Source organism: Stegodyphus dumicola, chromosome 12, assembly GCF_044657685.1.
Source record: "Stegodyphus dumicola isolate Sdum_Otavi_A_Nest chromosome 12, ASM4465768v1".
Taxonomy (NCBI): Eukaryota; Metazoa; Arthropoda; class Arachnida; order Araneae; family Eresidae; genus Stegodyphus; species Stegodyphus dumicola.
In genome coordinates, this window is record NC_140779.1 from 65,718,412 (window position 1) to 65,741,327 (window position 22,916).

Consider the following 22,916-nt stretch of genomic DNA (forward strand, 5'->3'; position numbering starts at 1 on the left):
TTACCGCGCCTTTCAAAAAAGAGGATGTGTATCCAATTCCTTCACATTACATCGCAACATTATATATAAACATCAGTTTCTACAGAGGAAGTCTCCTCAAAAGTCCAGTCAAAGAATATTGCCCTATATTTATGAAGTATATTTTGATTATTTTTTGCAAAGTTCATACTGAAAAATAATTCTGGATTCTGAAAAATAAATTGGAAAGAATACTAGGGCTGTTCCCACGTTTTTTAGACGAGAAAATTTTCATTGTATTTATAAAAATATTTTACCTAAACATTTTGTGTTTTAAATGGTACATTTGATAACTCTTAGTCTTCACTATCTTTCTACACCGTAATTTCCAAGACAATAAAGTCTATTTTATTAACGAAAGAGGTATTTTATGCCATTCTTCTTGAACAGCTTTGCAAGGTCTAAGGAGGGTTATAGACCGACGTCTGAACAATCCGCTTTTAAAAAGTCCAAAAGCGCAAAAAATCCATGGATTGTACATTAGGAGATTTAGTAAGGCTATGAGTGAAAGGAATGTACATTGATACACGTTTTTTGTTCCATTTTTCCAGGAAATTAACAGCGGATTTTGACGTGCTGCTACTTGCTTTGTCTTGAAGCAGTTCTACTGTGTTTGCTACAAATTATTAGCACTACATTTTATCTACTATTATGAAGTTGACTTTTTTAAATCCTGTTGTGTTATCTGCATATTTTCCAGAAGTGCCCTAATACCTAGCGACTTGAGAAATTTATCAATATGTAGACTTAAGAGGATATGTTCAAGGACATTAAATGTAATTAGTCGACTTTCCTTTGTCCGTACTCTTATTCGCGTAATATTTTGAAATTTATATGGCATTTATATTTTTTTGTACATGATTTATATTTTAAAGTTGGCAGCAATTCACAATCTACGTATGTGTGGGGAGAAAAAAGATAAACACGGATGAATCATGGCCGGTAGGACCGTATGGCAAATGGCATTTACGCTTATTTTAATATTTATGGTAATGTATTTTTTATCTATCAAAAATGAATATAAATATATATTAATTATAAATTTACACACTACTAAAAGAAGAGTGATCCACTGTTATTCTGAAAGAAACATTTTTTTGAGAACCGGTTTGACAACCGGCTTGCTAACAATACCGGCTTTTTGTATTATTTTAAAGGGCTATCAACCAATTGAGACATTCTGTTGTATAAATTTCTAAAAGGAAAAAAAAAAAAATAAATTCTATGATTACGCCTAAATATAGAAATTCACTGTTTAGAAATTTAGAATTCAGATATTCAGCTGTGTTTTTACCTTTGATGCCGATCTTAAGCTGTGTTTTTGCCTTTAATTCAGCTATGTTTTTACCTTAAATTCAGCTGTATTTTTACGTGCCTAAAAGTCTTATGTTTTAAGTATTGAATTCATTCTATTCATCTGTTAGGAATTGATATTTTTTGTTCGCTGTTGTTATTGATAACCTTCCTCATATTGTATATTATCTTACTTTAATCGATTTGCAGATTTTGAAAGAATATTCAGTTTTATGCCAGGTTCACTGAATCATGTCTGAAGTTTGCATTGGTGGGATTGGGATGGACATTCTTAATTGCCTGGCCTATTAAAAATCCTAATGTTAATACAACAAAATTCCTTTTCTTAAGATATATCTTGAAATATGTTAAAAAGACTGGGTAAAAGTATAGTTTAGGGTACCCCTTGGCGATTTTTGGCGGTACATAGATACCGATTTTGTGCAATTCTTTGACTTGTTATTTTGGCTACACAAAGCCAAAATAACAAGACAAACAATTGCACAAACTCAGTATCCATGTACACATCGACTTATTTTCACTTAAAAAAAATCTCCGAATTGCACAAAAATGGCATTGCGCACTTTTAAATTTATCCATGTACACGTCAACCTATTTTCACTTAAAAAAAAAATCCCAGAATTGCACAAACTTGCATTGCGCACTCCCTTTACTTTGTCCATGTACAGATCGATATATTTTCACTTACAAAGTCAAAGCAGCACCAAATTCTACAATATAGGCAAACAAAAATACATAATCTCAATAAAATACATTTTAAACCAAACAATAAAATAACATAAAAAAGGAAAAACATGTTATACATTTAAGCACTACCAAAAGCAAATATTCACTTACCATGATTTTCGAATTCCCTTCGTACACCCAGATCCACGTAAAAATCAAAATATCAATCATACTCAAATGACTTTTTTCAAACCAGGTACTCTTTCTGATCGAATGCTTCACATAGTTACCATCTGAACCTTTCTTCCTACAAACCCATTCAAATCCATCTAAACAGTTTTTATGTTCAACTAGACGCATATCCTTCCTATATACAGGACACTTATAATGGCTATTAGTAAACCTTCATTTACACACCAGTCAATCAAAGCTATTTTCCCCCAAATCGTACAGAAACTTCAAATTAATCTTGCTACACCCGGCCATTCTACAGTCTAAAGAATCAAACCAACACACACCACAAAAACGCTTACAACACATCCCATGATTCAAAATTTCCCAGAATCATACATCCGATTACATCACAATAGGGTTTCCATAACATTGAACTACTCAGGCTACCGTAAATGAAACAACAACTTGGCGATAAATCAAACAACTTTGCCAGAATACAAGGGGTACCTTAAAGTTTACTCTGCCCAAAGACTGGATTGCAAGAGCCGTTGCTAAAGTAATTTTTGACTTGATCTGGTGGATAAGATGGAAGGTTAATTATTATATTAGGGTAAGTTATATGAAAAATGGAGTTTATTGATATGGAACACTGATATTACTAAACATATTAATAATTTCAATATATTTAACAATGGTTTCGTTATCTTTACACTGTTCATTGATGGCTTTATAATTTATTAATTCATTTTCAAGGTATCTGTTTACATTAGCTTGCAAGTGAAATGAATTACTTTTTATATTGTCTAAACATGCACGTTTAATTTCTACCTGGGTTGCAGTTTTGTAACATAAGAAACACATTTGTTCTTTGGTTAATTATAATTTGATCATGTATATTCCTCTTATATCATTTGTTAATCTTTGGATTATGGTAACTTGGTGATTTTTTGGTGACCAACCCTGCTACGGCAACCTGCTAGTTTTTGTTTGGATGCCATTTTATTTTCACGAAGTAAAGGCATGATTTTTGTTTACTCAACATTTTTTTCTAACAATCTGCTAGCCGAATTACGCTTATGCTAGAACTTTTATGGAACAAAAGTACTTAATCATGACGAAGATTAGGTGCGAAATTGGGAGAAAGTGCAGAATCGCAAACTGCTTGCCGTGTTTTTAAGAATTGCACATACACGGTATCCATGTACACGTTGACCTATTTTCACTTAAAAAATCATCCCAGAATTGCACAAAAATGGCATTGCGCACACTCTTGACTTTATCTATGTACACTGCTAAAGTCCTAGCTGGTAACCTTTATCGCCTTACAAAAATGTCTCCAAACTACCTGTTACTATATTCCAAAGATTAGCCATATCATTTTATAATTTATCATTGTTATATATAGTTAAATAAATACAGAATTACCTTTTTTTTTAATAATAAGTGTCAAACTAAAATTTTTCATTGAACATTCTGTGTATAGATTCCTGTTAAGTTGCACAGTATGAAGTTTATCATATTTAAATTTTTATCAAAGCATTTATATAAGTAAATAAGTTTTTCAGTTTTCTGCAATACTGGGCAAGCATAAATTATGATGATTATTTGACATAAATATACATTCTGTAAATTTTTAACTATTGAACTGTTATTATTATTTTTTATTGTTTTGTCTTTAGTTTAATGTTTCGTGTCAGCAATTGATTTTTTTTATTTTGAAGTTCTTATGTTAATTATAGTATATTAATCAGTTTTCATACCTTTTTTTATTCAATTTTTTCCCTTTTTATAGCTAATTACTGCTAAATATCTTAGATTTTGTGATTTTATGTTTAGTAACCCATGCTTTTTATTTTTTCATTCTGACATAATTTTTATTTCAGCTTCAGCTTTTTATACAGCTTAGGACAGTAGAATGTAAAAAAACTTCATCTCGGAGCTTAATAGAAGATATCATTGATGCCAAAGAACTTAAAAAATTGTGCCGCACAAAAAACAATGTTTTGGTACTCTTTACTAGAAGTAGTGAGTGAAATATTTATTCCTTTCTCATGTTTGATTTTGTTACTTACATAATGCTTCAGATTATTTTGATAAATATTTTTTGGAACTTGTTTAGAATAATCCTTTCCATTATTATGCTAGTATCTTTCTTCACCCATTTCCTCCAACATCACAAATACTAGTTAGAATTTATTTGTTATATTTGAATAAGTACCTGTAATGTGCTGACTGCAACTTCCAGCATATACTAATTCAGAAGTCAAACAACAAAAATCAGCGTTATACCTACAAAATTTTCACAGGACTAGTTTCGATGGTTTTACCGAACCATCATCTTCAGCTGCAAAACCGCAAATGAACAAGATAGGAAATAATGATTAGATAAGATAAGAAAGCCTGGACAAGAATAAGCAAGTGGCGCCATCTGTTGGCGAAACCAGAACTAAAACATAATTTCTCTAAAAGCCGAAGGCAAATTTGGATTGGAATTAGGATCGTTAACTAGAACAGAAAGATTTTTATGAATGTGAAATGCCTCTAGAAAATCCAGTTCTCCAATGGAAGATGTTTTTTGAATAATTTTGGCAGCAGAAAAATTGAAAGTGTGATTTTCGGACCAACAATGTTGAGCAACAGAAGACTTCTGTGTTTCCTTTTTTCTAACATATGCCTCATGTTCTTTGACGCGAAATTTTAAGGCTCTCTTAGTTTGGCCAATGTAAATTAAACCACACTGGCAAGGAATCCTATAAATACCCCAGGAATTCATATCCGGAATGGGGTCCTTGAGTATAGAAGTTGGAATTTTATTGATGGGAGAATAAACAACCCGAAAGTTAAATTTCTGCAAAATATGTGCAACTTTATAGCTAATTGATGGAAAGAAGGGAATGACAACAGAATTTTTATAATCTCCTAAAATAAGAGTGTGGCTTTTAGTGTGTTGAGATGAGAATTTTTTAACTGCTTGATTAATAATGTTGGGTGAAAAGCCCCTGTCAATAGCTATTGCTTTTAAATAATTTAGTTCTTCATCAAGGGCGAATTTGGAGGAGCAAACTTGAAGAGCACGGAAAACATAGGAATAAAATGAAGCTAACTTTTGTTTAGTCGGATGACATGATTTAAAGTGTTTATTCTATTTAAAGTGTTTATTTATCGGGTTGTTTATTCTCCCATCAATAAAATTCCAACTTCTATACTCAAGGACCCCATTCCGGATATGAATTCCTGGGGTATTTATAGGATTCCTTGCCAGTGTGGTTTAATTTACATTGGCCAAACTAAGAGAGCCTTAAAATTTCGCGTCAAAGAACATGAGGCATATGTTAGAAAAAAGGAAACACAGAAGTCTTCTGTTGCTCAACATTGTTGGTCCGAAAATCACACTTTCAATTTTTCTGCTGCCAAAATTATTCAAAAAACATCTTCCATTGGAGAACTGGATTTTCTAGAGGCATTTCACATTCATAAAAATCTTTCTGTTCTAGTTAACGATCCTAATTCCAATCCAAATTTGCCTTCGGCTTTTAGAGAAATTATGTTTTAGTTCTGGTTTCGCCAACAGATGGCGCCACTTGCTTATTCTTGTCCAGGCTTTCTTATCTTATCTAATCATTATTTCCTATCTTGTTCATTTGCGGTTTTGCAGCTGAAGATGATGGTTCGGTAAAACCATCGAAACTAGTCCTGTGAAAATTTTGTAGGTATAACGCTGATTTTTGTTGTTTGACTTCTGAATTAGTATTTATTCGGCGTGTTATTGTGTCTTAATTCCAGCATATGTAATGGTAATCGTAACCAACAGAAATATTAAATAAGGAAATTAAACGTTGTAATATATTGTAGCTACATGAACTAATCATCAATCTGAATTTAATATGCATTAAAGAAAACTTATATGAAGTTGTATACAGAGTCCGAAAAGTCAAGCATATATTGAATTTAAAAATAAGAATACATAGCTATAAAGCTTCTGAAACTGCTGTCATATACGGACTGGGTTGGTGAAAAATTTCTTGCCAACTCCACGACTTTACTTATCTAAATTTTTTTCTTTTACATTTTAAACTTAAAACCCCAAATATCTGAAAAAAACACAGTTTTCGCATGAGCAAAAACCACCTTTTTGCACACGATTTACACTAAAAGTCCAAAATAAAAACCAAAATTTAGGTAAGTTTCTCGTCAAAAATGTTTGACGACAAATTTAAACTAAAATAACAACGATAAATTCCAAATAATTTCAGCACAAATAAATTAAAAAATTAAAAAAAATAACGTCAACAGTTTACAATTGGGTGCCTTTTGTGTTTTTTGAGATTCTTTTTTGATGCCCTGATCGGCCCCAGGAAGGCACAATTTCAAGATGGCCGCTACACAAAATCAAAATAAGAAGTCAAAGAATTGCACAAACTTGGTGTCCATGTAAATATTGATCTATTTTCACTTAAAAAAACATCAGAGAATTGCATAAACTCAGCATTGTGCACTGCCTTGGATTTCTCCATGTACACATTGATCTATTTTCACTTAAAAATAATCAGGAGAATGATGACTTCACATACAGTTTAAATAAAGTTGCTTATCACCAATTGATCAAAAGTTATCGCCAATCGAAGGAGCACTGAATTCTATACTAGAACCAAAATTACAGCACAAATTTAAAGCAGTGCAAGAATTAAAATAACTCTCTACAAAATTAAAACTGTACAAAAGTAAATTCACTTACCATTCAAAATAGTTCCCAAAAAAGCAAAGTATTAATTTCAAACAAACAACTGCTGGAAAACCAGAATCCAAACCACAAACTTCATTCAAAATCACATTCTTTACCTTCAACAATTTTTCTGCAAATCCACACAAATCCATCAGAAACACAATTTTTCTTCAAATCATCATAACAGAGCCGCACTTCTCACATCAAGTTCGCCTTCAAAATCCTGTATTCCATAAAAACTGCAAAAATACACTTCTGTCAACATGAAGACAACTATGAATAAATGCTTCATTAATAACTCCAACAACACATTTTCTCGAACTAAATCTAGCTTAAATACATTCTAAAACACATGGCTTATATCTCTCCACAATGGCCTTCATGGAACTATATGCCATTACTCAACACATAACCAAAAAACCACCAGAATGAAATAAAACCACATTCCCCACAAAAGTTTCCTTGTAAAAAGCGTTGCCATGCAGACACAATCTCAACTAAACCATCACATATTTGATGACACAATGTGGCAAGATATCACTACATTTGGTGACCACATGTATCCCGGGCTGTATATGATATCTTGGTGTGTCTTGCAAAAGTTATACCTCTCACTTTTTATCCTGTATTTTTAACCCGGGAAGACGCTAAAAAAAATCGCCGGTTATCTCCGTCCATAATTCGAAATGGTTAGGTCCATCAGTAACTGCCTCCAACATCATAGTCTAGATGTCTCGAGTAGAAACGGTAAATTCCGAGCATTTATTGTGGTTTAAAGAGCAGTCTGGGGTGTGCCGACACCCCATGTGTGTTTTCGTGTTGCTATTTTTCAGCATGAGGCATGGCGTATTGTTCGGTCTCTTCCTCATTTGACATATGATCAAGGAGGAGGTTTTGTCCGATGAAGATTCTGTAGAAGAATAATTAGGAGATTCAGATAATGAAGATATATTTAGTGATCATCAGTCTGTATCAGAAGAAGAGTGCAACTCTTCAGAAGACATTCCTTATGATAAAACTGACTATTTAATAGGAAGAGATAAAACAATATAGTGGCAGAAAGAACCCTTTCGAGGTCAAAGGTGCGTGGCGTTCCATAATATCATAAAAAAGTTTCCTAATAATACACATACATCTATAGATCTGTCTTCACCCATCGGTGCATGGAATGTAATATTTGATGACACAATGATTGTGAAATGCTGTAATATTCATGTAAAAAATATTTCGGGAAATTTTAAAAGAGAAAGAGATGCAAAACTTTGCTTTTTTTAGGACTCTTATACATAGCTGAATTGCACAAATCTTCCCATGCATATGTTAGAGATTTATGGACGAGTGATGGCACAGGATATTTTTCACAAAACTATGAACTGTAAGCATTTTCTTTTCATTCTTCGTGCCTTATAATTTGATGATGTCGGACTATGGGATAACAGAAGATAGAGTGAAAAATTAGCTCCAATAAGAGATTTATTTGAAAATTTTGTCAAAACTGGACAGAAGTTATATCATGTAGGGGAATTCGTGACTCAGAACAAAAAGCTAGAACTTTTTCGAGAACGATGCTCCTTTCTGCCTAAGAAACCTGCAAGATATGTTATAAAGATGTTTGCTGTGGTTGATTCTATAATCTTCTATACTTTCAAAATGGAAATTTACGTGGATCAGCAGCCAGGCGAGTCATACAAAAAAGTCAACAGTTCTAGTGAAATAGCAAAGTGCATCTTAGCTCCATTATACAAATCGGGAAGAAACTTTACCACAGACAATTGGTATACCAGTTATGAATTGGCCAGTTTCTTACGGAAAATGATTTGATGAACCACAAACAAAGCTAAAAAAGTATAATACTGGAGATGTTACATATGCTCAAAGCAAAAAGACAAAATCAAAAACTATATGTGTGAAGTGTAAAAAACATTTCAAGAGCACTGTGAAATAGATGCTTCATGTATAAACTACAAACTATCTAATGCTTCTTAAGCCTAATTGATTTGAAAATTAATTATATAACTCCTCGTTCATGTAATAATTCTGCATAATTTGAATTATAATTGCATTCACAAATAAAAAACAAAAAGTTCTCATAGATATCAATGATTCCTAGTCATTTGAAAAAAAAAAAAAAAAAAAAAAAAAAAAAAAAAAAAAAAAGATTGATTTGTTTTCAATTTTAAAGTTAACATTATTTTAAGCTATTTTATGTAATAAATGTTGCTATTAATATAGAATGCATTCTTTTACTGAACACTGGTAGTTCGGTCTGAGTTTCGAATCCCGCGAACGGGCTGGCTACATGGGCGTTTTCGTGGTTTTCCCCATGTGTAACGTGTATACGAGCCAGTTTCCCTTAGAAAGTCCTCCACGAAGGCATCCCTCCCCTTAGGCAGATAGCCCTCGAAGCTTTGCCATAATCACACACACACACACACATATTTTTAATTGTATAATTTCTGCATGCCATCTTACCAGATTTAAATTGATGATCTATAATCAGAAAAACTTATTCTGGAATCGCCGAAGTCCTGACGAGTCCGGATTACAGACTTTGTACTGTATTAACTTGTTTGTTTTATACTATAAGATGGTACTACACTTTCATCTTTGGCAGAAGTCAGCTTGGCAGTGTCATGCATTTTATATAGTATAAGGGCGAGTCAAATGAAAGTGAGCCAACCCCTCCTCAGCAAGAATGGTTTCGGTCCATCATCTGCGGCACATGCGCGTAGCACAGAGACAGCCTTCATTTACGAAAGTGGCGCGAAAGTGTGAGGTTAAAGTTCTTTAAGGCGCTCTTACACTGGGTTGAAGACGGTAGCGTGACATAATGGACGCTCCAAAAGAGGAACAGAGTGGTGTGGTCAGGTTTTTGACAGCTGAAGGTGTTTCCCAACATGAAATTAGTCGCCGTATGACTGCTGTGTACGGTGAACATTGCATCGCATTGGCCACTGTGAAGCATTGGAGCAAGCGGTTCAGAGAAGGGCGTGAAAGTTGCAAAGACGATCCAAGACCGGGCCAAAGCCACCTTGCAATCACCCCCGACACAATTGCACAGGTTGATGAGCTGATTAGACAAGAACGGAGGATAAGCATTGATGAACTGGCAGAACGTGTGAACATCAGTCACGGTTCGGTTCACACCATAATTCATGATCATCTCAGTTATCGGCTTTTGTGTGCTCAATGGATGCCCAAGATTTTGAACGACCGCCAGAAGACGGAGAGTTTCGGCGCTGCTTTGACTCATCTCATCCGGTATCACAATGAGGGTGACGACTTCTTGTCTGCAGTTGTGACTGGGGACAAATCAGGTGCCACCACTACGAACCTGAAACACGCCGGCAAAGCTTACAGTGGAAACATTTGAATTCCCCCCCCCCGAAGAAAGCAAAGGCTGTCATTTCCTCGGGAAAGGTGCTATTGACTTTTTTTTCGATTGTCAGGGGCCATTACTGATTGAATTTGATAAACGTGGAGAGACTATCAATAGTTCGCGATATTGTGCAACGCTGGATCGTCTGCGTGTCGCAATCAAGAACAAACGACCTGGAAGATTGACGAATGGTGTGATCTTGCTACACGACAATGCTCGTCCCCACGTCGCTGATGTGGTTAAGACACAACTGGCAAAGTTCAAGTGGGACACACTGCAACATCCTCCATACAGCCCAGATTTGTTGCCATGCGACTTTCACATTTTCGGGAAACTAAAAAAACATCTCAAGGGTACGAGATTCGTGTTGGACGCCGCCATGAAGGAGTCGGTTACAGACTTTTTGAATCGACAGCCCAAGGAGTTTTATGAGACGGGGATCACGCGGCTCATTTGTCAATGGGATAAATGTCTCAATGTTCATGGAGACTACCTTTAAATAAAGTACTCTGTTTGTCATAAATTCGCATTGGCTCACTTTCATTTGACTCGCCCTTATATATTGGTGAAAGTTATTTATTTGGTACTAGTTGCCAACTTTAGTGACTTTTTGAAAACATTGTCAAATTATTGATATTTGTTATAAGTTGGCAAACTTTACAAACATCAAAAGAAAACACACTAGCAATGTAAAATATAAATTTGAATTATTAAGCAAAGATTATAATATACATTAAAAAAATAAAACACTTTTTTCATGAAATCCCTCTAATTTTTTTTTGCTCTGTTCTTCTCTTTATGCACACAGCTATCTGTTTTTGCTTAAAAAAAAGAAAACTGAGAATTGCATGAACTCAGCATCAACATTGCATGTTAGTTATCGGTTAGAGTAGATTGAAGATTGCCCCTTGCGTTATCGCAAAGTTGTTTAATTTATTGCCAAGTTGTTTCATTTATGGTAACCTGAATAGTTGAATGCTATGGAAACTCTATTATGATGTAATTGGCTGCGGGATTGCCGTAAATTTTGAATGACAGGAAAACGAATTTGTAAGGATTTGTGGTCTCTGTGTTGCTTAGGAAGTTCATTGGTTGTTTTGTGGATCAGACAGTAGAATGGCTGAATGTGGTAAGATTAATTTGAAGTTTCTCTATGATTTGGAACGAAAGGGAAAAAGTGCAGATTAAATTAAAACGTTTCCATGCCCACTACCAAACGCTTGCGCGCGATCGAGAGGTTTTCCCTGCTGCTAAGGTCTTTTGTTTTAGTAGCTTAGTTGTGTAATAAGTTAATATGTAAACACTACGATAGAGCGTGTATGCCTGTGCTTGTATTTAATCACGCTCAACCCCAAGTCAATCTTTAGTTTAAAAACTGGAAGTTAAATTTATTATAAGTAAGGTAAGTAAAGGAAAGACTGAGCAGCCATTATAAATGTCTTGTTTGTAGGAAGGAAATGCATATGGTTGAATATCGAAGGATATTTTTGACTCTTATTTTTGTGAATTTATGTGGTGATGTTGATATATGGATTCTAGTTCAGATAATTTTAGGAAGTTTTTGTATGCTGTTAAGGAATTTTGTGTGCCACAGACTGAAGGACTAAGAAATTTCTAAATAAGGTAAGTGGATATTTGCTTTACGTAATGCTTAGATGCATAATAATTTCCTCTTTTATGTTATTTTATTTTTTGATTTAAAATGTAGTTTATTGAGATTAGGCATTTTTTGATTGGCTGTACTGTAGAACTTGGTGCTGCTTTGACTTTTTAAGTGAAAATAGGTTGATGTGTACATGGATATTGAGTTTGTGCAATTGTTTGTCTTGTTATTTTGACTTTGCAAAAATTGCTGCTTCGCAAGCCAAAATAATGAGTCAAAGAATTGCACAAACTCGGTATCCATGTACGGCCAATTTTTGCCAAGGAGCACCCATAAGTATATTTTTACCCAGTTATCTTCTAAACACATCTCATCACCTATTTCACGGAGCATTCAACCTTATTTGCAATCAGACCCATTCCTATGCACCACTGTAACACAGACATTTCTCCCTTTCAGTCTAAATTGTAAAAGGTGAGGAAAATAGCAGCCCTAAATTCTATCTCTTTACCATGATCATAATCGCTCAAGGTTAGTTGAAACAACTGAACACACCAGTGTGAAATAGGTATTTTGTTTTGATCATTACAAATATTGTTTTAAAAATAATGACTATCATTCATAAACGAACAACACCTGACCAAGAGAGAAATGTCGTAGAATCCCATTGATTCGAGTAATCAAAAAATAAGGTTGCCAAAATAAACTCCTTACCTAACAGTGAAGAAAGTAAGGATACCATCATTATTTCATGAAGAAATTGCCAAATTTGGTGTGCACCCGATATTTTACTTTTTCCAGTAAGTTTTATTGTATTTGTATAATTTTACGACATTGTAAAAATACCTATGTGATATGTGTGGGATATAATAATTATAATTAATTTTTTAATGTGTGTTTCAGTGAAAGAGAGTCATGAACTTATGAATGTATTTTCAAAAGTAGCTGAAGAAATCAAAGGCCAAGCTACTCTTGCTGTTGTAGATTGTTCAGGGTAGGTGTTCATTACTTTTTGTATGCAATTTTAAACTGAACGTGATTGCATTAACAATTTACTACAGTAGAAAAGTCACCTTTCTGCTGCTGTTGTAAAATAACTGGTTCTAAATCATTATAAACATAAGAGCAATAAGACATAATAAAAGCCTGACTATCTACCATTCAGTTAACCAGAAGCCTTGAGCAAGAATATGTTAGAATTTTAGGATTTTTCCCTACCTAAAACATATATCTAATAAAAGACTTGTAAAGCTGTTATAATGCACATATTGGTCACTGTTGCTAAACAGCATTATTTAGTGCAGTACAGAATAAACATGATTTTGCAACACAATCTTCACCCTAATTTTTAGGTAAGTCTGATTAATTCTCGATAAGCCAGTTTAGTTTTTATATGAAAGGATGTAAGTTAACTGCTGTTTATAAGTTTTTCATACATATTTTGAAAAAATGATTAAAATTTGGGCCCTGTATTTCAAGGAACAGCACGTAGTAGAGTATTTTCAATGTTATAGGATTCTGGCATCAAGAAAAGTGTACATTAATGGGCATAATTTGCAACTTTGAAAATGTATAAACAATGGCAATACAACAAAAAATTATAGATAAGGATTTGAGTTTTTTTATATGTAATATCCATAAATTATATCTGTTGATCATCTAGCTAAAGAAAGAAAGATCTGTTTCTGTAAAATTTACTGAAATGATTGGCCAGTTTTGGCAACATCTTTGTCAACTATCAGGGTCGACAAGATTTCGTAATCAGATATGACAGTTAACTGTCATATGCTTAACGTCTATAAAAAAAAAAATTCACTTTTATGTCTGAAATGCATTTATTTTAAGTATTGTATCATCTTAAATGTAGGCTTTAGATATTCAACTTGATAACAAATAAAATGATTGTTTTCATAATTTTAGACTGGGAATTTCTTCTATTCATTTGGCTTTTCTACTCTTAATTGTGCTTTTCATATGTTCTATTAACTGGGATTTTCACATATCCCAGATTCATCATTTCATAAGCTTTCCAGATAGTCAAGCTTTTACTGTCTATCCAGATACAAAAGAGGGCAATTAGATTAAATTTTATATAGAACGTATTTCAATATTTAAATATGGCTAAGCACAGAAGGGTTACCTGCTTAAAAGAATGTATGATATCATGGAAGATTTGATAAGGTCTGTTTTTATTTTACATGTGAAGAAAATAACAAAAACCTTAAGCAGTTAGTCCTTTTAACAACCAGGAATAGAACTAGGAGGAGTACTAGCATTTTGTGGATATCCTGTATGTACATATTGTATTCCAAAGAAAATCATTTTGGAATATTTTGAAGAAAATTATCATGTCTGTTAATGTTACCATGTTATTTGAAGTTGGAAAAATATTACCAATGAAAAATTCACTTATTTTTGGTACATTGGTTGTTAAGTATTTTATGAATATATCAATAGCACATATGCTAATTTTATTTTGTGGAGTATTTGTGGTGAAATTCAAGATTTAAACCTGTTCCACACTTCTGAGTTTTTATTTGACATATTTAGCAAACATAAAACATATTTATTTTGAATTGTCAGAGGTTGTTAGCTTCAAATTCAGCCTTACAGAGAAATCAAAATTTAATTGCATTTCCTTAATTCACTGAATCATGTTTTTAGTTAACCATGTAATAAATAAATTGGTTGCTCTTTCATGCTTTATAGTATACTAAATAACATCAGTTAATCCTTCATACTTACTGGTGCGAGTTGTATGTAGATTTTTTTAATTTTTTTTATTCCAAAGATTTAAAGTATTCTGGATTAAATCTTTAGTTAAGAGTTGGAAGAAAATTTTTATGACATAATCTTAAATAATATGAAAAAATAGTACAATTTTCATGATATGTGCTCTCAAATTACTTTTTTTGACACCTTTTTTTTTTTTTTAAAAAAAATTGTTTTCTTTTGACAGTGAAGCAAGGAAATTATGCCGGAAGTTAAAAGTTAATCCAGAGCCTCACATACTTAAGCATTATAGGTGAGTTATCCTAGTGTTTCTGAGTTGCTTTTCTTATATTTTTCAAAATATCAAACGAATAATCTATTTTAAAATGTGTTTAATTTCAGAGACGGCGATTTCCATAAGGATTATGATAGGAAACATGCTGTACAGGTTAGAACACATTTTTAGCTATTTTAAAATTTAAAGAGTTTGTAATATCTGCAAATAGTGATATTTTTCAATAGATGAAAGGATTTAAAATATATTTATTGTATTTCCTTGCATGTTTCCCCTCCTGGCTCTTTACCACTAGGTTGTGAAAATTTATAAAATATTTGCATAACTTTGCCCTTTCTTAATGCATTCAGAGAATGAGCTCCCTAAATTTTAAAATAATTTCATCCACCTAACAATAGGTTTCATCATACTAACAAAGATTAACTCTTGCAAACTACTTGTGAAGGTTGAGCCAAACCTTTCCCTTCTAAATGAACTTGTCAGTGTAATCCAGGAACTGACCGATCACAGTGAAGCAGAAACCAACTGACACTCAGTCTACAATTTCATTGAATCAGCTGGTTATTCACCTTATCTAATTAATTATGGAGGATTTGAGATTTAAGCAGTGACAGGGACAATTATAAGAGTGAATGCAATTGAAATTACATTTGAGTAGAAATGAAGATATATCATTAGATATGTAATGTTAATATTATTATGTATTCTTATTGGAATGTACGCTTCCTTTCAAGAAATAATATTGTGATAATTACTTGTAATTTATCTATGACTGTGTTTCATTTGTTATGTTAATACCATGAGTGCGTTCTTCAAAAATTAAATTATTCGCAGAATTTTCCCTTCTCAATTTTTTTGATGATAAAATTAGCAAGAGAAGGTGAAAGTATAGAAAGAAATATGGTATTGCAAGATAAAAATATCTGGAAAGAGATTTATGCATTTTATATTTTTTAACTTTTAATTTATATGCTTTTTATTTTAAATGTGATTTACAACCATGTAAAGTATATTAAAAAAACAACCATATATTTATACTGGATAACAAGATTTTATTTAAAAAGTTTTTTTTTTTGCTTTATTTTCAGTCCATGGTTAATTTTTTGAAGGACCCTTCTGGAGACTTGCCATGGGAAGAAGATGATCGAGGAAAAGATATATTTCATATTTCAGATGCAAATGTAATTAAATTGCTTTTTAATTATATATACATTTGTACTCCTAGTAGCTTCATTACACAACAGATTTGTGACTTTGCATCTATTTATAAGTCTAACTAATAAACTTATTTTAATTTGAAGAATAAATTAGCAGCAGTATATTTATAACACTTTCTGACTTTGTAAGTATATGTAAATATAATAGCACTATATTAATGACAGTTTTTGTGAATTAAATCAGATTTATAGGCATTCAAATTCTCATTTTGGAAATTTATTAAGAAAGCAATCTTTCCGAGTAAAGATTCTGGTTGTTTTGCTCTGTAAAATTTTCACTATCCCAAGATGTTGCTATTTTAAAGAAGTCTGTTAATTTTGTATATCTGTCCCCCCTTCTTTACTTTGAGTAGTCAGAAATAAATACACATGAAATAATGTTTTATAATTTAATGTTTAAATCTGAAAACATTCCTTATATTGATCTAAAGTTTACAAATACACTTTTTAATTTATTACTTTTTTGGCAGATTTTGGGAAAAGTATTGAATAGAGAGAAGCTGCCAATCATGGTTATGTTTTATGCTCCATGTAAGTTCTTTATTTTTTTTTGTAGTGATTATTTTATGTTTTTAGAATTGATAATATCAAAGAATGAACTTCATCTATGGAATTCCAGTAAACATATGTGCCATATATATATTCTTGTAAAATAGACAAAATTTCATAACATGTTCAGCAATTGAACTGTATCACTGTAAAGGAATTTTAAGAATCTCATGAGCACTGATATCTAAGTATGGAGAAAATACATATGAGCAATGCATATCTTTTCTGGAGATGTCATACTTCATTTAAAATAGATTTAAGAATGAGATAGGATATATGGTATTCAATTTCTTTAATAGATTGTTTTCAAGATATTATTAGGTAAATACATAAGTATCTATCAAATTTGTATAAAAGCAAAATTCTATTTAAAATTTTCTGATTATTTAGACTAATCAGTTGGAGAAAATGTTTGTTCAAATGTCAATCAGTTTTTAACATTTCACATATGTGTTGCCAGTTTGAAATTGATTAAAGAGCATATATTTTTACTATGAAGAAATTTTTCTTATCACATAAGTTCAAATATATTAGAAAAATTATTTTGTATCAGATAAATTTAACTTTAAATGCCCTTCTGGGAACCAGCCATTTGGTTCATTTGCGGTTTTGCAGCTGAAGATGGTGGTTCGGTAAAACCATCGAAACTAGTCCTGTGAAAATTTTGTAAATAAAACGCTGATTTTTGTTGTTTGACTTCTGAATTCCTATTGAAAATGTTTAGAATGCTCTGGTGAGGCGATTTATTTATTGAAACTATCCTCCAGTGAACAAGAACACCATCAACCTTGCACTGACAGATGAGCTGGATCAGTTACCTCAACAGCTGCTATATAATATTGTGCAAAACATGATATGATATATGGAAAGTTGCATCGCACTTCACGGTGGACATATCCCATACTGATGCTGACTTCTTTCTCAAAGTCTGCAGTTATTCATATGCATTTTCCTGTTTCTCCATACAGAACGTCAGGAAAAAAACTGTTTTACTTTTGAATGTTTCAAAACCTTCTGTATTTTCCTAAACAATTAATGCCTGTAATTCTAATATCTGAATGGTGTGGAAATAATATACCTTACTTAGCCTCCATCTCCCTTAATGTTATGTTACACTGCATTTTGAGATCCACCGTTGGCAGTTATCCAGCAATGCATATTAAAGGAAATATTACTGTAGAGGATTCTGAAATTGTGCTTTCTGGAGTTTGGATAGTACTGTCTAACCACACTAGTGAGAGCAGTTTGGCTAAGAGCCAAGATGGGTCAGTTTAATTGAAGAGGTGTGGGTATTTTCCCCTCTCGGAGGTCGTAGTGGTTGTGACAGCTTTAATATCATTATTAATCTTTCGTGCATTTGAAATAGATGAATAATCAATAATGTACAGGTTACTGGCAATATTGAAACGCAGGCTCGAGAGCCGCATGTATTTTCTCGCATGAAGCATGTAATTATTTTTTTAAAATACATTTTTATACCTTTTCTTCTCTTGTTTGTATGTCGCCATTTTTTTTAGTGTAAAATAAAAGTTATTGCTGTGTTCCATCATTGGAGTTCACTTCAAATTGTTTAAGAATTATTACAGGATGTGGGTGAAAAGCGCGGGTATTTTTTCCTCTCAGAGGTCGGGGGTCATTTAGTGCTTTTTCTTACAATCGCTGAGCATCGCTGTTACTGACCTTCTTTTAGTTTCAAATCTTCATTTTTACGATGAGTTCTAGTGTTCCAGAAAGCTCTAGAAATAAACCTTTCTGCAGCAATTTTAAGAAATTAGTGTATAACGTCATTAAAGTTTGTGATGAAGAATCACAATTATGAAGACTGACCATCCCAGTTACGCAGCCAACACGCAGAGCGAGTAAGATGATGGGTGTTTCTATTGCCAGCATAAACAGAATTCATAGAGAATCTGAAAATAAAGAAAATGTTGAATTCTCTTTCCCTAAAAAAAGAAAAAAGAGGGAAACTATTGTAAGTACAGGCTTAGATAATTTTGATTATGATATTTTAAGACAAGCAGCTCAAGACTTTTATGTCAAGGAAAAGAAAGTGCTAACTATAACCAAACTGCTTCCTGTATTAAAAGACATCATCAATTTTCCTTAGCAAAGAGAAACACTAAGAAAGATTCTCTGAGAAGTTGGTTTCATCTGGAAAAACTCCCGGAATAAAAGAAGCATTTTACTAGAAAGACCTGACATTGTTTTATCAAAAACAATGTATTTGAGGAATATTAAAAGGTACAGAGAAGAATCTCGTTCCCTAATTTACATAGATGAAACATGGGTGGACAGCAATTTAATGTTTGGAAAATGCTGGCAATCAAATGAAGTCAATAGGATTTTAGAAACAGGGAATGCCTCTCGACGCATAATAATTTTAGTGCTGTGTTGAGATGGGTTTCATTTCCAATACTAGTTTAATTTATAAAGCGAATTCTACAACTGGCGATTATCATGGGCAAATGAACTCTTCAATATTTGAAAAATGGGCAAATGAGAAGTTAATTTCAAACCTAACACCAAATTCCATTATAATTATTGATAATGCGCCTTATCATTCAGTGTAGCTAAATAAAACTCCCAATGCCTCCCCCCAAAAAAGGAAGATATAATGCAGTGGCTCACAAAAAAACATTTCTTTTTGTCCGAATTTGCGAAAAGTGGAGCTGCTGGATTTAGTGAAACAAAATGCTCCCAAAGTCAAAACTTTCAAATTTGATTGTATAATGCAAGAACAAGGCCATACAGTTCTGCGACTCCCACCATATCACTGTGATATAAACATCATAGAATACAAAGAATCTCTAAGGAGAAGAATGAAAGCTTTCATAGATGCAATGTAAACCTTTTTCGCCTCTGCGCCGCTGTACCGAAGAGCCACGGCTATGCAGTGAAACACCAGCGCAGGGTGAAATTTAAACAGTGCAGTTCGAGGAGATAGTAAATTTTTTCCTTTGAAATAACTCAAGTTTTATTTTCATACATTTCTGGTGTTTTATGAGCAAAAGGATGTTAGTTGGAATTTTGGGCGAATTATAGAAATCCTGTCCAATTTTTACTTTCAATTTAAACAGCGAGCCGTACGAAGACAAAATTTAAATGAAATAAATTTCTTAATTCTTTTCTTCTGTAAACCTAAAAAGGGGGCAAAACACATGCCATACAAAATGTAATAAATTTTTATGAATCCATAGTTAAAATTTTACAGTGAAATTTTAAAAGCAAAATTTGCAATAACTAACTGAAACAGAAAAAATAATTAAAGACAATTAAAGGCACCCCTAAATAAATTGAAAACACTGAAATACATTATAATTATATGACAACAACTTTAAAAACAAATTACCACGAAAGCTTTTAGACAATTATTTGGAATGACCATTGTGAAAACCAAGAGCAAAGTTTTCACCCAACAGCCAAAACCATTTCACTTACAGCATTACATTTAAAAAGTCTTTAAAAGAATTTCACATAACTAAAACCAAGTATCTCTGACTACAACAACAAAGAACCTTCTCGAACAACGTGGTAAAAGATTGCTTATATGGCCGACGGCATGCTGCTTTGTTGCCTCCTGATGTTATTTCGCGCATGCGCAGTGAGGTACGGAGGGTGGATAGCTTTGGGATGGTTTGCCCCTTTAAAGTAAGCTTCAGGAATATACATAATGTGTCTCTTCGGTTTGACGGAGCCACATTTGCCTCAGGGAACCTTTACTTCTTCTCCTTAGAGATTCTATGTAGAATATGTATTAGCTGAAGTAAAAAATTATGTTCGAAGTCAGAACACGACTGCAGATATAAGCATGTTGAATTTATTACATTTCGTAAATGAGGCTATTGAAGATGATTCGGTGAACAATTGGAAGAAGAACTGTGATCATGTACAAAATTTAGAAACTGAATATTGGAGAAAAGATGGTATTATAGAGGAATTGTGTGAACCATTGAATTTTACTGTCAGTGACAATTCGGATTCTGAATTCTCTACAAGTTTTGAGGATCCTTAATGCTGTGTCACCAAAATAAATGTAAAGGGGGAAAAAAGGTATGGCATGTCTTTAAAACTAAAATAATTTTTATGCAACCTCTTCTCATTAAATTGCTTTATTTTATTTATAGATCATTTGATTATATTAATAAATGTAATTTATTAAAGAATATTTAACAGATAAATGTTTTTCATTCAATGTCTGAAAATATTAAAAATTAACTAAGATCCATTATCTAAATTATTATTGATTTAATTGTTATCTATTAAATTATTATTAAATTAATATTATCTATTAAAATATGTATAAACTGATGATGAATTGTATTAAGACAAATAGTTAGTATTACAGTTCTTTTAATAGTTTTTCTTTGAAATGTCACGATCTGATGTTTCTATGCATTTTAATTTAATTCTGTAATTTTAAAATTTCACGGTACATCAGCTTAAAATGTATAAAGCGCAGACAAAGATTTTCTGTTGCGCAGCACTCGAAAGATAGAGCATGAAATGGAAGAACCATTTAAATCTAACCGGGCTACTGCACTCACCCCTACATCACTGATGGATATGCCCACTTCCGTCCCAAATCGGGTGTTTACATAAATCTGGAATACATGGTTGGACAGTAAGTGATTTAAAACAGTGTAATTCCAAAATCTGAATAATGTCTGTATTTGATTGTTTACTGATATTGGCAACACTGCATATGAAATTTCAAAGTTTTTCCATTCAAAATATATCATTTCCAGAGATATGCTATTTTGCCAAAACGTTACGAATATTCTAGTTCTCGTGCCATGATATTGTACATGATAGAAGATATATGATGGAAATACAATGTTAAAGTAGCTGCTGACAAAGCATTAGAATAATTATTGAGAATTAATTAAAGAGAAGTTACTTGCTTTCTTTATCACATGTTGTTGGTTCATTTATGTCTCTTTAAAATAATCATTCCAGATGAGCAGGAAGAAATTGACAATAATGTGTTGTAATCAGTAATAATACACAGCAAAATAAATGCTGTAAATAACTCAAGGAGAATGCAGAAATTAGGCAAATCCTCATTAATACCTCAGAAAGAGCATAAATTTGCAATATCATTCACAAAGTAAACTCTAAAATGCAAATCGGATAAATCTTTTTGAATCAAAGGCTGTCTGAAGTCACTGAGAACTGACCAGTAGCTGATTGTTGGAACTGCATTTATATTATGTTGCTCAGCCTTCAGAAAGATTAGATAAAATCACTCCTTGGGCTTGGATTTAAAAATGTGCTTTCTTGAAACTTCCAGAAATTTGCCAAGTTGTGAGAAATCACCAGATGTTGTGAAGGCCCTCCAGGAAAGTTTCTGCCCTTATCTAAGGTTCTGCTTAAGCTATTTTAAAAATTTAAACATTGTTTGAATTAGAATCATGAAAACTTTTTTTTACACCAAAAATAAGTGCCCATATACAAAATACTGGTCCATAGACTTAGTTATGCAAAAATACACCCTAAAATTACTCCTAAAATGCAAACAGTTAAATATATAAAACATTACATATTACAAGGATACATAAAAACAATAATATGATCAAATAAACTGAAATATTTAGGAAAATCTGCAATACTATTCAGCAGAATTTATATGAAAATGGAGACAAGCTGAGGAGAATGAATAACAATTTGATGTATTTTGAATCGAACAGCCAAATAGTGAATGACAAAAATTCAAAAATGTGTGTTTAATTGATCTGCTGTTGCTGAAAATATATTCTTTCCCAAAAGGGGCATTAGGTTGTTAGTAGTGTATTGCTTACCAAGTACCTATGAATTTATTTGCTGTACCCAAGTGCCCATTAATAATATAACCTAGCACTCATAAATTTATGTGCTGTGGTTTTGTGTTTTGTAACTGTAAAATATAGAAAAATGCTTATCGTTTTTTATATCTTACAGGGTGTGGATTTTGTAAAAGACTGAAACCAGAATATGAAGCTGCCGCCACAGAGTTAAAAGGGCATTCTGTGAGTAATTAATTATATAATACTGTGAATTAAATTAAAAAATTAATGCTTGTATTAGATAGTAAATGCTTCTGAATTTATTTATTTTGCTATTTAATTTCTTAAATTTTGAACTGATACTTATTCAGTAATTTATTTTCTGTGCAGATTTTGGCAGCAATGGATGTAAATAAGCCTGAAAATGCTGTAGTACGTCAGCATTTCAATATTACAGGATTTCCAACACTTTTATATTTTGAGTAAGTTTAATACCTGTTTGAA

At 32.4% G+C, this 22,916-nt stretch overlaps 1 protein-coding gene across 3 annotated transcripts in view; it reads left to right on the forward strand.

Moving 5' to 3' along the window:
- The first annotated feature begins 897 nt into the window (after positions 1 to 897).
- LOC118189812 (protein disulfide-isomerase A5) overlaps positions 898 to 22,916 on the forward strand; it is a 135,680-nt gene continuing 113,661 nt past the window's right edge. For 2 of the 3 annotated variants that reach the window (XR_015038229.1, XM_085806506.1), the window contains exons 1-9: positions 898 to 1,007; positions 4,056 to 4,197; positions 12,781 to 12,871; positions 14,837 to 14,902; positions 14,992 to 15,037; positions 15,973 to 16,065; positions 16,572 to 16,632; positions 22,588 to 22,655; positions 22,803 to 22,894. Coding sequence is in view for 2 of the 3 variants with exons in the window: in XM_085806506.1 (XP_085662632.1) it covers positions 954 to 1,007; positions 4,056 to 4,197; positions 12,781 to 12,871; positions 14,837 to 14,902; positions 14,992 to 15,037; positions 15,973 to 16,065; positions 16,572 to 16,632; positions 22,588 to 22,655; positions 22,803 to 22,894 (713 nt within the window). In the remaining variant the exon portion in view is untranslated. The remainder of the gene's footprint in view (positions 1,008 to 4,055; positions 4,198 to 12,780; positions 12,872 to 14,836; positions 14,903 to 14,991; positions 15,038 to 15,972; positions 16,066 to 16,571; positions 16,633 to 22,587; positions 22,656 to 22,802; positions 22,895 to 22,916) is intronic. The other variant, XM_085806507.1, reaches the window with a different exon arrangement.